The sequence below is a fragment of the Carlito syrichta genome, unplaced genomic scaffold, assembly GCF_000164805.1.
Source record: "Carlito syrichta isolate Samal-C Ts95f unplaced genomic scaffold, Tarsius_syrichta-2.0.1 Scaffold304639, whole genome shotgun sequence".
In the NCBI taxonomy this organism is placed as follows: domain Eukaryota; kingdom Metazoa; phylum Chordata; class Mammalia; order Primates; family Tarsiidae; genus Carlito; species Carlito syrichta.
The window spans coordinates 202,343-218,371 of NW_007248735.1; the positions used below are offsets into that span (position 1 = coordinate 202,343).

Below are 16,029 nucleotides of genomic sequence, written 5' to 3' on the forward strand. Positions count from 1 at the left end.
AGCCTTCCAAGTAGCTGGAACTATAGGCGCGCACTACCACGCCCAGCTAATTTTTGATTTCTTGTAGAGATAAGGTCTCGCCAAGTTGCCCAGGCGGATCTCGAACCCGCGGGCTCAGGCAATCCACTCACCTCGACCTCCCAAAGGCGCGGCATTACAGGTTGAACCACAGAGCCCGGATTTAAGATTTTGTTTTTAAGGAGGAGAGGTGGGGACTACTCATGCTTTTTTTTTGAGTTGGGGGGAGGTCTCACTGCATCACCCAGGCTGGAATGCAGTGGAACACTCATGGCCATCCCAGCGTCCACCTGCTGTCCTTGTGTGATCCTTCTGCTTCAACCTTCCAAGTAATGTGAACTATAGGCACGCGCTACCACGCCCGGCTAATTTTTTGATTTGTTGTAGAGATGAGGTATCGTCAAGTTGCCCAGGCGGGTCTCGAACCCGCGGGCTCAAGCAATCCACTCACCTCTGCCTCCCAAAGTGCTGGGATTACAGACTGAGCCACCGAGCCCGGCTAAATTTACTTTTGTTTTTCCAACTCAAAAACTTTTCTTTGGGAGACTGAGGCAGGAACATCTCATGAGGCCAGGAGTTCAAGACCTGCCTAGGCAGCATAGGAAGACCCTGTCTCTAGAAAAAAAAATTAGCTGGACGTGGGTGCCTGTGGTCCCAACTACTTAGGAGGTTGAGATGGGAGAATCTTGTGAACCCAGGAGTTCAAAGCTGCGGTGATTATACAACTGCACTCCAGCCTGGGAATAAAGCAAACCTTTTTGTTAAACAAAAACAAAAACTTTTTTTTGTGGTGAAGTGTACATTACATAAGATTTACCATTTTAGCCATTTTTAAATGTGTAACTCAATGACATTTTGTATATTTATAATGAGCGTAATCATCATCACTATCCATTTCCAGAACTTGTTTATCATCCCAAACAGGAATTCTATACCCGTTACGTAATGACTCCTCTTTCCTCCCTCCCACATCTCCTAGTAACTTCTTCTAATTCTATGAATTTGCCTATTTTAGGTACCTCATATGGTGGAATCATGCAGTGTTTATCCTTTTGTGTGTGACATATTTCACTAGCATAATATTTCTTTTTTTTTTCTCTGCCTGTCTGCTCCAGCATAATATATTTCTAAGGTTCATCCATATTATGGAATAGGTCAGAATTTCATATGTTTTGTTGTTGTTGTTTTGTTTTTTTTCTTTGAGTTGGAGTCACTCTTTTGCCCAGGCTATATTGCAGTGCACAGTCATGGTCACCATAACTTTGACCTGCTGGGCTCAGGTGATCCTTCTGCCTCAGCCTTCCAAGTAGCTGGAACTACAAGGGCGTGCTACCACATCCAGTTCATTTGTTGATTTATTGTAGAGACTAGGTCCTGCCAAGTTGCCTAGGTGGTCTTGAACCCCTGGGCTCAGGCAATCCTGTCACCTCTGCCTCCCAAAGTGCTTGGATTACAGGCATGAGCCACCGGGCTTGGCCTTCATTCCTTTTTTAAGGCTGATTAATATTCTGTTTTATATATATGTTCCATTTGTTTATGCAGTCATCCATTGATAGACACTTGGAATTATCTAGAAGTAAGTTGTAGGTATCCCAGTACTTCATTTCCTAATTTTATTTCTTTTCTTTTTTTTTTTTTTTGAGTTGAAGTCTCACTCTGTCGCCCAGGCTGGAGTGCAGTGGCAGGCTCACAGCCACGGCAGCCTCGACCTGCTGGGCTCAAACAATCCTTCCCCCTCAGCCTTCCAACTAGCTGGAACTACAGGCATGCGCCACCATGCCTGGCTAATTTTTTGATTTTTTGTGGAGATGAGGTCTCATCAAGTTGCCCAGGCTGGTCTCGAATCCCTGGCCTCCCAAAGTGCTAGAATTACAGGTGTGAGCCACTGTGCCTGACTTATACCCTCCATTTATACTAAGAGAAGTAAACTGATGGAAGTATCTTAGATATGGATGCTGAGAGGGGAATGGTTAAATCAACCACTTGTCCCAGCTTCCATCTATGGTGTCCTGATAGCAGTCCATATTTATTATACATGAATGCTCTATCCTTCTTTAGCATTCCTGGGAGATGGTCGGGAAGAAGAAGGGAGTCTCGGGACAGAAGGATGGTGGCCAGACGGAATCCAACGAGGAAGGCAAAGAAAATCGAGATCGGGACAGAGACTATAGTCGACGACGCGGTGGGCCACCAAGACGGGGGCGAGGTGCCAGCCGTGGACGAGAGTGTATGCATGGGGCTTTATCAAAACCTGCTGTGGGTCAGTAATGTCTAGACTACAGGGATGTGTCAGGGTCCTGCTAGATAAGACCCAGGAACCATTATATCACAATTTGCTTTTCTCACCATCATCTGTTATTGACATCTCTCGTATTTAGCCTTTTCTAGCAGTAGCCACCCAGTCTGGTATAAAATTTACTCTGTAACTATTTGTAAAGTTATTTGACTTAACAGCTGTCCGCTGTGGCTCATTTCATCACCATTCCCCGAGTAATCCTCATGTCTTGTTCTTTTGGTTCATTTTCTCTTCTTTGTTTTTTTGTATCCCCAATATTATATACTATTTGTAGATTTGTATATAACCTATTAACTTTGTTCTGGCTATCTGTGTGTTTTGTTTCAATTTTTATTTTTATTCCAGTTCGGGGTCAGGAAAATGGATTGGATGGCACCAAGAGTGGAGGGCCTTCTGGAAGAGGCACAGAAAGAGGCAGAAGGAGCCGTGGCCGAGGCAGAGGTGATCTGTTTGTGGCGGGGATGGATATCGGGGGTAGGGTACTCATAGGTCATATGAAGTTTACATTATTTAAAAACAAATAAGCGTGGTAGTCTAGGTACCTTAATTGTTGAGGTGTCATGCATATACTAGAGATTGCTGAAGTTGAGAGTGGCAAAGAAGGTAGATGTCATTTCCTCTAGTCCTCATTGCTGGTATTGTATTTGCTTGAGGACCCTGCATTTTGAGCACCAAATGAACGATCTCAGCAGTAATGATTGTCCTACTTATTTTATTTTATTTTTTTGATTCGAAGTCTCACTCTGTCGCCCAGACTGGAATGCAGTGGCATGCTCACGGCCACCAGAGCCTTGACCTGCTGGTCTCTGGCAATCCTTTCGCCTCAGCTTTCCAAGTATTTGGAACAACAGGCGTGTGCCACCATGCCCAGCTAATTTTTTTTATTTATTGTAGAGACGAGGTCTCACCATGTTGCCCAGGCTGGTCTCGAACCCATGGGCTCAGGCAATCCTTCCATCTTGGCCTCCCAAAGTGCTGGGATTACAGGGATTTTTCTACTTATTAATTGATATGCCACATGGGACAGAGAGAAAGAACATCTGATAATATCAACTACTTACACTTACAGAGCTGCCTCAGCTGGCAAAGTGATTTTACATCAATTTCTGAAATATTTGTCTCTTCCATTTTTCTCTTTCTTTAGGTGGCTCTGGTAGGCGGGGAGGAAGGTTTTCTGCTCAAGGAATGGGGTATGTTTCATTGATCATCTTTTTTTCCCCTTAAAGATCACTATAGATAGCCTGAACCAAAATGTGATTAGAATGATTTCTTGACCATATAATAAGAAAGAAGTGTGCACTTAGAGCTCATTTCTCAGGGATAAGCAGTTACCACCTGCATCATTACCTCATTTGAATGCATATACCCACTGTTTTTTCAAAACATACTGGACATAAGTTGAGGTTATACCATGAAATTTGGGTAGATTAATAGGTGAAGAAGAGTAGATAGTACATAGAGAATGGGACCATGACTGATATGTACTAGGAAGGAGACAGTCAAAATTTTGATCTCTTTGAATTAATTTTTGGTGAAGCTGCTTAGAGGTCAGAGACTCTTTTAAGCTTTATTTTTCTTTCAGAACCTTTAACCCAGCTGATTATGCAGAACCAGCCAATACTGATGACAACTATGGCAATAGTAGCGGCAATACGTGGAACAACACTGGCCACTTTGAACCAGATGATGGGACGAGTGAGTGACCATTTATTATTCATTTCTTATTGGTGAGACTCTAAGGAGGTAATTTTTTTGAGGTTATAGTTGCATAAAAAAGTGGAGTAATTAAAAAAAAGTGAAGGAATAGTGTTTGAGTGTAGAGATACGGTGAAAAAGCAATAGCAGTTGTAGTATACTATTTACTTACTATGTCCCGGTGGGCACATTACATGCTGTTTACTTGACTATTTTGTGAAATAGTCATTATTTATCATCAGTTTCCAGATGATAAAACTAAGACCAAGAAGAGGTTATAAATTTGCTGGTATTTGAACTTGGAATTGTTTTACTAAAAGTTTGTGTTCTTTTGGTGATACCATATCACTGCTATTAGCACCAAGTTTATTTCCTAGTGTTTATATTTGGGTAACTTTGCCTTTTGAGAAGATAACCGGAATTAATCAATCAATTAATCAAGCTACTACTTGTAAAGATGATCAAGGCCCAGAATCAAAGTCCGTACTACATTTATTTGTTTTCTGCTACTGAAATAAGAGCATCTCCCCCCCTTCTTTATTTTTGGGAAATCACAATATTGGAGCAAGAAGGATATCTGAACAAATAAACCTTTCTGGTTCTCTGTTCAACAGCTTTCTTGGTGTGGTGGAATATGATGGGATTTGAATAAGATTACTTATTTTGGTGCCTGCATCTGTGTATGGTTTTAATGTTTAACGATATGTTAGACTGTGGGATACACCAAGATGTGTTTGGGAGTAAAAGGTATGTGTGCTGCCTCTAAAATGAGCAGCCTCTGTACTCTAGAGTGCTTTCTTCTTGTGAGATTGACTACCTCCTTCTGGCTGAGAACAGCATATGATAGACTAAGGCTTTTTATAAAGGAGGATGTAGTAATAGCCTCTTTGATTCCTTATCCATTTAAATTTACCTTGTCTTCTTTCAGAGATCAGTGATCTTTATCTCTGGGTCTTTAGAAGGGTCTTTGGCACAAATAGTTTCTTATCTACTTCCTGTAAAATGTTATACCTAGTCCTGAATGTTGTCTGCTTTTTGTTCATCAAACTTCTGTTTTATAAACTTATTTTTAATATTTCCCACAGGTGGGAGGCTGAAGTTGAGTTATTGACACGATAGGTATCTTGTTGAATTTGCCTATCCTTTGGCTATGAGATGTCCTCTCTATTTTTTATTTTATTTTATTTTATTTTATTTTTTCAGTTGGAGTCTCACTCTGTCGCCCAGACTGGAGTGCAGTGGCATGCTCCCGGCCACTGCAACCTTGACCTGCTGGGCTCAGGTGATCCTTCTGCCTCAGCCTTCCAAGTAGCCAGAACTACAGGCATGCGCTACCATGCCCGGCTAATTTTTTGATTTATTGTAGAGATGAGGTCTTACCAAGTTGCCCAGGCGGGTCAGGCAGTTCACTCGCCTCGGCCTCCCAAAGCGCGGGATTATAGACTGAGCCACCGAGCCCAGCCTGTCCTCTCTATTTTAAAATATTATAATTTGGGGGCATTAGAACTGCTCTTTATCTCCTGATCACTTTGTTGAGGTAGTGGCAGCAGTCACCATATCAAATAAGTTACTGTTTTTGAGCTGTAGTTTATACTTGGGTATTTGGCTTTTTTAACTTTGACAGAAAAGACAGGCATTAAGGGATTTGTTTTTGGTTGGGAGTAGAAAGCCAAGCATGAGACCCCAGTCCTTTCCCTTAACTGTCTTCCACAGGATCTGGTTGGAAAAACAGGGAATAGTGAAATGTGTGTGTGTGTGTGTGTGTTTTTCCTCCCCTCCCCCGCTACGTGGAGCCGCTCTTACACCATGTGTGTGTTTCTACCGAGTAGAAAAGGGTACAGCATTGAAAGATTGGAATCGGAAATCTGATTTGTGGTTGAATGTGATGTCACTGTTATCTTGTTGGTGTGAAAGTCATAAGTTCCCATTGCTGTTAATTTCATGATATGGACATACCTTCATGCATGATCTCTTTTTGTGTTTTCATGATAGCAAACTTCAAATTCCCTCTTTAATATAAAAATAAATCCAAACTTGCCCTTAAAATATCCACAGGTACAGTGGGAATTATGTATTGGGGACAGACATTCTCCTTCATAAGCAAAATTTCACTGGTTGTTCTTTTCTTTTCTTTTTTGTTTCAGGACTTGATTTCATTGGGGTTGAGGGGTCAAATTATCCCCGAAAATTTGGGACTGCTCCTGGTATGATACATCCAGGCGCCTAACTGCCCCGGATATTTTATAGATTTTTATGAACTGAGATATCTGTGGATATGTCATTTTCTGTCTGCTTTTTCTCTTTCTGCTTTTTCTCTCATTTTCTATGTCTATTCTGCTTTCTTAAAAGTTTGTTCATTTAATGTGTTTTTGACATTTTACATTGTCTGCTCATTGCTAGTGGAATGGAAACTTTAATCTATTCGAAGCATTTCCATCTTACTGTTCCCTAATGCTTCCTCAACATAGCTCACTTCTTTGACTATAATCAAATATTCTGTATAGGAACATATCAAGTAATTATCTACATTCTTCCTATCCATCCCAGTTGAAGTCACCAGAGTTGAAGAAATTCTTGCATTGAGAGCCTAGATTAAATAACCTCTTGGGTTACTTCTGACTCTAGGAGTGTGTATAAATGCTAACTCATCTTGGTTTCCCTTTAGCCAGGGTCTCGGGTAAGACAGATGTCAGTTACATGAGAGTAGAGAGAGAGAAGAATGTGGTTTGTAGTTTTTCTACACTGAGATTGAACTTTGGGGAACATTGTCATTAAGTCGTTTGGGATTTCCCTGGTGTAATTTTAACTGGGAAGTAGTTACAGTGAATATATCTTTCTCTAGAAAAGAAGATTTTTTCATTATTAAGTGTTTAGAAGAATTTTAGATGGATTCTGTAGATGTTAGAATATTTGTCTTTGTTAGCTGGATAAGGTAGTGCCTGCCTGTAGTCCCAGCTACTCAGGAGTCTGAGGCAAGTAGATTGAGCCCAGAGAGTCAAGGTTTCAGTGAGCTATGCGAGACCCTGTCTCTTAAAATAAAAAAAAAAAAAAGAATATTTCTCTTCAGTGACAAATATTTGAATGCGAAACTTTCATTCTTTAATTCTAGTAAGCTCTCTTCATTTGGAGAGAAGGCCTCATGAGTTATTCACTATATACTGTTTTAGAGAAGGAGATAAAGGGTGTTCTTGTCCCTTTAGATAAGTTCTTATTCCTTACTGTGATCTTTGGTTGATGAGAAGAATACTGGTTCTCATGGAAAGTCTCACCCAAGACTGGGCGCAGTGGCTCAGGACTAGCCTGGGCAACTTGGTGAGACCATGTCTCTACAATATATCAAAAAATTAGCCGGGTGTGGTAATGCGTGCCTGTAGTTCCGGCTACTTGGAAGGCTGAGGAGGAAGGATCTTGTGAGCCCAGCAGGTTGCTGCTGCCACTGCACTCTAGCCTGAGTGACAGAGTGAGACTCTGACTCAAAAAAAAAAAAAAAAGAAAAGAAAGAAAAGAAATTCTCACCTAAATTTTCTAAGAAAGGACATTTTTCCTTTCTGAGAATGTATGTATACATGAGGCAAAAAAAGGGAGTATGAAAAATGGTTTGATTGTTTATGGACTTCTCCAGAGGAAACTGTATCCCAGCTTTGATATTACCAACATGAGGACGTATACCTTGATTGTGCCATAACCATGGCAGGTCAGATTTTGTGTTCTATATGAATAGAATTAGAACAATAACTATCATTCATATTTGATTTTTCAGTCTTGTCCAGTGTCTTTTGAAAAGAACAGATCCATAGGGGCTTTCATTATAGTTATCTAGTTATACCAGTAATATCTATGAACTTAACTTCTCCTGAGTATGCATTTTTAATTCAGTTCTAATAGCATAGTTCTCAGTGCCCTCAATTTGATCTTCAAACCTATCCTTCACTGCCCTTTCACTAACCATCACGTGGCAAACATATGTGTTTCTCTGTCACTGCTACCATCACTCTTCAGATTGCCTGCAGGTTTTTTGTCTAATACCAGATAAACAGGTACAGTTTGCATGTTCTGATTTAAATTGGCTGTTGCCATTTCACTGAATTGACCACTAAAATCAGAGAGCTGACAGCCTTAAAGATATTGCCTGGAGCATTGGAGGTTGGTGTCTGTCGGTCCCTCTTCCACCCCCACCTGCCACTATAACAAAAATTAAAAGTAGCTATGAATGTATAATCTTATTAAAACCTTGGTACTCTGAGGTGTTCTCTTCTGCAGAATCTTTGCCTAACTCTGAAACCCAAGAATTCTTCTGATTACTAAATTTTGGCTACCAAAAGTGCTAATACATTAGTGTTTTCTAAAAATGCTATATAAATAGCACTTAGAAGTACTTGACTATTTTTCCTTTATTCCCAGGTGCATGGAGGACTGCAACAGAGGAGTGGGGAACTGAAGATTGGAACGAAGATGTAGGTATTCTCAGGTCATTCCTCACTAGTGCCTTCTATTCCTAAGTCGTGTTTAGGGATAGAAAATGGGTATGTTTCTACCCCTTAAAATTCACCCTTAAGATTCTGACCCAAAACTTTTACATCCAAAATAGTGTTCTGAGCCAGAACATTTCACATATGTTATATGAAGGAGACTGGGCATGAACAGGACTCTGTGGAACCACACTATGGAAAGGGCAAGTGCATTTGTGTAAGTCCAATATCTGATTGTCGGATTTATCCCAGGAAGAGATGGTGGTTGGGTAGGGCATCAGAAATGGAATTAGGCAGGTATAGTGCATTGAGTAACAGCTGCTGGTGGCATATGACTCTACTTGGAGCCATACTTGGTTTGTGTTTAGGTATTTGGTATGACATCCTGCAATGAATTGGCAGTGAGTACAAAGTGAGTGTTGTGGTACCAAATCCTCAAACTAGTATTCTGGTTAGCTCTGGAACTCTTTTATTTACTTGAAGTCCAACTTTTGTCGTTGTAATTGAGATGAATATATGTAGAATTGGCTACCAGCCAGCTTGACTCAATTTAGCTGGGAGTGATGGCTCATGCCTGTAATCCCAGCACTTTGGGAGGTGGAGGTGAGAGAATTGTCTGAGCTCACTGGTTTGAGACCAGCCTGGGCAACTTGGCAAGACCTCATCTCTACAATAAATCAAAACCTGCAGTTCCAGTTACTTGAAAGACTGAGGTGGAAAGGATCACCTGAGCCCAGGTGGTGGCCGTGAGTGTGCTACTGCACTCCAACCTAGGTCACAATGAGACTCCAGCTCAAAAAAAATCACCTTGGAAACCTCACAGATGGGTGGCACGTAAATGAACTTTGTGAATTCTTTTATCTGAGTAAAAGAATTTTGCCGATTGTTGATCATAGTCAACCTTTTGCTGTGAATTAGGGTTTTTGGTGATCATGGATCAAGTGTTAATATTGTAAAATCGTCCTACTTTCCCATACCTTTCATATAGTAATGCAGGACAGCTTTTGTTGTAAGGAAATGACATGTCAAAACTGTTTTGGTTGCCAGTCATGGATTTTTAAAACTTTAGATGCGTCAGCATCAGAGGGTGACTATTTTCTAAACAAAGTACCTTAACTAAACTAGATTACCTTGTGAATATGGGAAAATTCTGCTGCTTTCTGAGAGTTGGTTTGTTTACTTAAGCAACTTTCAAAGAATGATGTATTGGGAGAAAGGGGTAGATTCCCTGGATTTCAGAGATTTTAATAAATAAAACCCAAATCAACTTTTGAATATTACGGAAAAGGTACTCCTTACAATTGCTTACCTAATTTTGGTGCCTTAATAAGGGAGAGACTATATGTAATAAAGTCATTATCATGGTACAAATTGCATATAGTTAAAATTATCCCTTATAGTATCTTAAGGTCCCAGCACTTGAGCCCTTCTCAAACACCAAAAAATTAACTTTTTTTTTCCCTTTCTTCCTCTTGGTCATGGGCTTCCTTTTTTGAGGAGGGAGTAGTAGAAGATAAATGTGGTTTTGCTAGATGTGGGAGTTAGGAACTATATTGGGAAAATATAAAGGGATTTTCTTTTTTTTATATTCCGCATGTTTATTAACCTTCCCGTAAGTTCAGTTTGCATATACTGATGTGGCTCCACTATGTTTTATTGGCTTCCTTGGTTCTACCCTCTCTTTGGATAAAACCACTGAGGATATATTAAATGGGCTTTGAGGGTCATTCCATTTAGAATTCCTCAGGGTAGATAGTTTCTCTTCATCGGGTTTTTTCTCCTTTTTCTTAATGTTGAATTCCTCCTATCTATGCAAAGTTTCTAATTGTAGTCTTCCTGACACCAGGATTGACTAATTCCTCTGTTTTCCAGCTTTCCGAGACCAAGATCTTCACTGCCTCTAATGTGTCTTCAGTGCCTCTGCCTGCGGAGAATGTGACAATCACTGCTGGTCAGAGGCAAGTGTGCAGTAAAATCAGTACCTTTTCCCAAAGAGTTCCTCTGAGATAGCTGTAAGGAAGAATGGCACTGGTCTTCATAAGCTCTTATGGTGTTGATAATAACCAAATCATATTAGGTTCCTCTTTAGTAGATTGAGAGATTTATAAGAGTTGATAATAGTTAATCTTCTGAATGTACGTCCTTGTTGCAATTTTAAAGGTCATTCTCCCTCAAAATAGCACTTAAATACATATATCAGCTGGTTACATCACCAGCATTGATTGTATAACTTGACTTGAAGTCAGGAAAAGAAGAACTGGAAATGGAAATGTTTTCATTTGTTTCTGAATTCTGAGGAACTTCCCAGTAGCTTCTTTTCTTGCTTTATAATAATGGTCTTGATGCAGTGGCTCATACCTATAGTCCCAGCGCTTTGGGAGACCGAGGTAAGAGGATTGCCTGAGCCCACGGATTTGAGACCAGTCTGGGCAACTTGGCGAGACCTCATTTCTACAAAAAAAATCAAAAAATTAGCCTGGCGTGGTAGCACGTGCCTGTAGTTCCACCTATTTGGAAGGCTGAGGTAGAAGGATTCCCTGACCTCAGCAGGTTGAGGCTGTGGTCGCTGTGAGCATGCCACTGCACTACAGCCTGGGCAGTAGGGTGAGATTCCAACTCAAAATAATAATAGTAATAACAATAATAATGATCTTCGTTCACTGAATTTAGTGATCATTTTTCCTTCGATCCACAGGATCCAGCTAATGAACATTTTAGAACTTTAACCTCTAAGGGTTAGTGGTAGGTGATACACTCCTCAGAGAATATTTTTAATCCCCTGCAAGCCTCTTGGATTATTTCTAGGCCTGGGCATGATAGCTCTAACTCTGAAAGACCTAAAGGAAGTAGTTTGAGGAGAATAGGATGTTATGGATGTCATTATCAGAGATGATGTGTGTTTTTTTCTGACACTACATACTTATTTTTTCACATCAATTTTGCAATTCCCCGATGCCAGCTCAGTGTTCAGCAGTTTGGTTATTGTGTACTCTGCAAGTTGAGGGCTCAATTCCACAAGACTTGCCCCCATTTCAGAGGTCCGTTGGCCAACTGAGGATTTAGGTTCTCAGCCCACTTATCGGGTTTTTTGTTTTTTTGGGGTTTTTTTTTTTTTTTTTTTTTTTTGAGGCAGAGTCTCACTCTGTTCCCCAGGCTGTAGTGCAGAGGCATGCTCACAGCCACCACAGCCTCAACCTGCTGTCTTCCAAGTATCTGGAACTACAGGCATGCACTCTCATACCCGGCTAATTTTATTTTTATTTATTGTAGAGATGAAGTCTCCCCAAGTTGCCCAGGCTGGTCTTGAACCTGTGGGCTCAGGCATTCCTCTCACCTTGTCCTCCCAAAGTGCTGGGATTATAGGCGTGAGCTACCATGCCCAGCCCTTTATCAGGTTTGATAATTCACTGGAATGACTTAGCACTAGGAAATAATTTTACTTAACATTACAGGTTTATTATAAAGCTGCAGCTTAGGAAAAACCAAATGGAAGAAATGCAGAGGACAAAGTATGGGTGGGTGGATGGGGCACATAAAACTTTCATGTCCTCTGCAGGTATCCTGAAGCTGTCCAGATCTTATTGTTGAAGAGTTTTTAATCCAGTTTCCTTACCTAGGCACAGTTGATTAAATCATTGGCCATTGGCAGTTGAACTTGATAGCCAGCTTCCTTCTCCTGAGTTGGGAGGAACTGAAAGTTCCAATCTGGTCTTTCTAGTGACTAGCCCCCATCTTGAATCTATCTAGGGGCCCACCCTGGCATAAGTAGCATAAGCTCAGCTGTGGTAGAAAGAAACTTGTTAGGAATAACCAAGGACACCATCACTTAAATTCTAAGCCTGGAACAAGGCAAAGCCCAAATACATATTTTTATTACACCACAGGTAACTTTTGAAATTTTATACGAGTTGGGGGAGAAAAAAAATCTCTGAAACTCAGTGTTCTAAAACCATTTGAAGATGCCAGTGTTCTGGTATGTGGTTTTATGTCTCAGAAATTGGTGATGATAGGTACTCAGTATTAAAATCATGAGAATAAGTATTTGTAAAGTTTAGCCCAGTTATTGAGCTGCTGTATTAAAACTAACATTTGACATTTCATTAAATTAATAACTTTACCAAAATTAAAAATTTAAATAACCATTATTGTTGGCAACATCCATGTACTTCAGCTAGATACTGTAGTGTAGAACTCAAGAAAATTTAATCATTACTGCTTTATTATAAAGGTACAATTCAGGAACAACCAAATGGAAGAAATGCATAGGGCAAGCTATGGATGCATCAGTTATTTTGGTAAATTAAGCATTTCAGGGCTTTGTGTATCTGAGTCCCTTTAGAAGAAGCACCAGTAGTAAGTGGCTTCATTTTGATCCAACCATAATCTGAGTCAAGTGTTGAGAATGCTAGCATGTTTTGTCATTATTCATCAAGATCCTTTCTCTTTCCCACCAGAATTGACCTTGCTGTTCTGTTGGGGAAGACACCATCTTCAATAGAGAATGATTCATCTAATCTGGATCCATCTCAGGCTCCTTCTCTGGCCCAGCCTCTGGTGTTCAGTAACTCGAAGCAGAGTGCCATATCACAGCCTGCTTCAGGGAACACATTTTCTCATCATAGTATGGTAAGTAGGAAATGTGGTTTATCCTCACCAAGCCTTCCTGCTAACCCCAGCACAGGAATAACGTACACAGCTATTCCTTTCAAAGACAAGTCAGATTTGTGGCAGGGTAAAACATCCTCCTCATCTTCTTAAGCAGCCTTAGGCATAGAGATGTTGAGTTGGGTAGTAGAGGATGACTTCCGGGATAGGATCTTTAGCCTTAGATACACTGGTTCTTATAAAAATGAGTGAACAAGCCGAGCTCAGTGGCTCAGCCTGTAATCCCGTGCCTTGGGAGGCTGAAGTGAGTGGATTGCCTGAGCCCGCGGGTTTGAGACCCGCCTGGGCAGGCGAGACCTCATCTCTACAATAAAAATCAAAAAATGAGCTGGGCGTGGTAGTGCACGCCTGTAGTTCCGGCTACTCGGAAGGCTGAGGCGTAAGGATCGCCGGAGCCCAGCAGGTCGAGGCTGCAGTGGCCGGGAGTGGCCACTGCAATCCAGTCTGGGCAACAGAGTGAGACTCCAACTCAAAAAAAAAAAAATGAGTGAACTGCCAGGTGCGCTGGCTCATGCCTGTAATCCTAGCACTTTGGGAGGCTGAGGTGAGGGGATTGCCTGAGACCAGGAGTTGGAGACCAGCCTTGGCAACTTGGCAAGACTTCATCTCTACAATAAATGAAAAAAAGAACCTAGGTATGGTGGCACGTGTCTGTAGTTCGAGCTACTTAGAAGGCTGAGACAGAAGGATCTTCTGAGCCCAGCAGGTCAAGGCTGCAGGGGCTCTGAACCTGCCACTGCACTCCAGCTGGGTGACAGTGAGACTATAACAACAAGAAATTTATTGAATACTTACTGTACTAAACACTTTTGCTATCAAAGTGTTGGGATTATAGGTGTGAGCCTTCATGCCCGCCCACTATTGTTCTTGAAGAGAGTAAACCAATGGCATCAACTTGTCAACAAGTTGTAATCTTTTTGCAATCCTAATTAAACTTTGATGGGATATTGTAGCAGTTCCCCATTTCTTGATGTTGCAGAATTGCCTTATATATTTATTAAACCACATATTTGTTGACTAACCTTCCAAAAACCTATCTGCCACTAGTTAGCTGTGTCTCCATTTCTCTGTATATGGGGATAAAATTGCTTGTTCTTCCTATCTCGTAGGGCTTTGGGAGGATAAGACAATGATTATTACCTTATCTTTCCAAAGATGGCTATAAAAATGTGGTTTCAATAGTGGTATTATAAATAACCTAGAACATTTATGGTACATGACCTGTTGACTCAGAACATTTTTTTAAAAATCCAGGGTCACTAACTACATCAAAGGAATTGTTTAAACAAAGATGATGCAAGTACCAATTTTCTTATAGTCAGTAAGTCCTAAGAAGTACTGCTTTTTCTTTTTTTCTCTTCTTTTTCTCTCTTGTCTGTATATTTTTTGATGGAGGGATACTAAAGTTGTGAGAGGTAAGCAGACCATGTGTGTGCATATAATTTTATTTTTCCAGTTATACTAATTATTTTAACTAGAAAATTGCTGAGCTAGCCACTGATCCGGAACTCAGTTTTTAATTGTTGCCTTAAAGTGTTTTTTTGTGTGTGTTAATTAAGTAATAACTTGGTGGTTGATGTTCTGCCACATAGGAAGGGGGTAACAGGTGAGAAGAGGCGGGAGAGCAGGGAAATGGTGAGAAGTGCTGGAATTAAACAGAAAAAGAGGAAAGAAAATAGGACAGAGGTTGTAAGAAGGTATAATAAGATCAGAAACTACCATCTACTAAGATATATGATGGGAAAATGTGGGTTATGTGCTCTATATGTCTTTTAATCCCTTTTAATGTCTGGAATTGGAAAATTTACAACCAAATCAATTTTGATACCAAAAATGTTTTCATCCAGGCGCAGTGGTACATGCCTGTAGTCTCAGCTACTTGAGAGATTGAGGTAGGAGGATCACTTGAGCCCAGGAATTTGAGATTAGCAGTCAAGATGTTATTTAATGCAGTTTCTTTTCCATTAAGAATAAAAGTTAGGGGGTTAATTTCCCTTAAAATGTAATAGCTAAATAACATAGGAGTACTTCTGTTTATTTTTGTATGTAATACAATGAATGCCAGGTAATTTCCTGTGTTCTTAATGTAATGTTTTGCACTCGATGAATATTTGATAATTATTAGCTGTGTGAGATTTTCTCTCTGCCACATACTTTAAGGTTTTTGTATAATCTTGGGAAAGATGGGAAACAAAAGTTTTGCCTTGTGTTAGACAAACTGGTTTTGTATAAGAAAGCACCATTTCATGATGATGACTATAATGATCTTAAACAAGTACCTAAGGAAGAATAGATTTAATCTCATTGCAGATTTTTTTTTTTTTTTTTTTGAGTTAGATTCTTACTCTCACCCAGACTGGAGTGCAGTGGTAAGCTCATGGCCACTCCAGCGTCAATCTCCTGGGCTCAGACAGTCCTTCCGCCTCAGCCTTCCAAGTAGCTGGATCTACAGGCACATGCTACTACGTCCGGCTAATTTTTTTTTGTTGTAGAGACAGATCTCACCAAGTTGCCCAGGCTGTTCTCAAACCCGTGGGCTCAGGCAGTCCTCTCACCTCGGCTTCCAAAAGTGCTGGAATTACAGGCTTCTTTACAGACTCAGGTCAAGGCCATGTGGTTTATCTTCTGCACTAGGCTGATAGTTTTACTTGGTGTCAGGGAATGATGAAAATCTCCCAAAAGCATTACGAGTAAATTTTGCTTGGTTATCATGCAGTGGTTACCCTATAGAACTTTTGTATATACATAGAGCAAGCAAGCAGATCATATTGAATTGATTGTCTAGTTAAGAAGTTGGAGCCAGGCTCGGTGGCTCAGCCTATAATCCTGTGCCTTTGGGAGGCTGAGGTGAGTGAATTGCCTGAGCCTGCGGGTTCGAGACCCGCC

At 40.6% G+C, this 16,029-nt stretch overlaps 1 protein-coding gene across 14 annotated transcripts in view; it reads left to right on the forward strand.

Moving 5' to 3' along the window:
- UBAP2L (ubiquitin associated protein 2 like) overlaps positions 1-16,029 on the forward strand; it is a 47,275-nt gene that overhangs the window by 8,944 nt on the left and 22,302 nt on the right. For 6 of the 14 annotated variants that reach the window (XM_008060546.1, XM_021713628.1, XM_008060539.1 and 3 more), the window contains exons 5-12: positions 2,077-2,278; positions 2,660-2,755; positions 3,459-3,504; positions 3,897-4,009; positions 6,154-6,213; positions 8,411-8,463; positions 10,351-10,436; positions 12,933-13,104. In XM_008060546.1, the coding sequence (XP_008058737.1) occupies positions 2,077-2,278; positions 2,660-2,755; positions 3,459-3,504; positions 3,897-4,009; positions 6,154-6,213; positions 8,411-8,463; positions 10,351-10,436; positions 12,933-13,104 (828 nt within the window). The remainder of the gene's footprint in view (positions 1-2,076; positions 2,279-2,659; positions 2,756-3,458; positions 3,505-3,896; positions 4,010-6,153; positions 6,214-8,410; positions 8,464-10,350; positions 10,437-12,932; positions 13,105-16,029) is intronic. The other 8 variants (XM_021713630.1, XM_021713629.1, XM_008060549.1 and 5 more) reach the window with 3 other exon arrangements.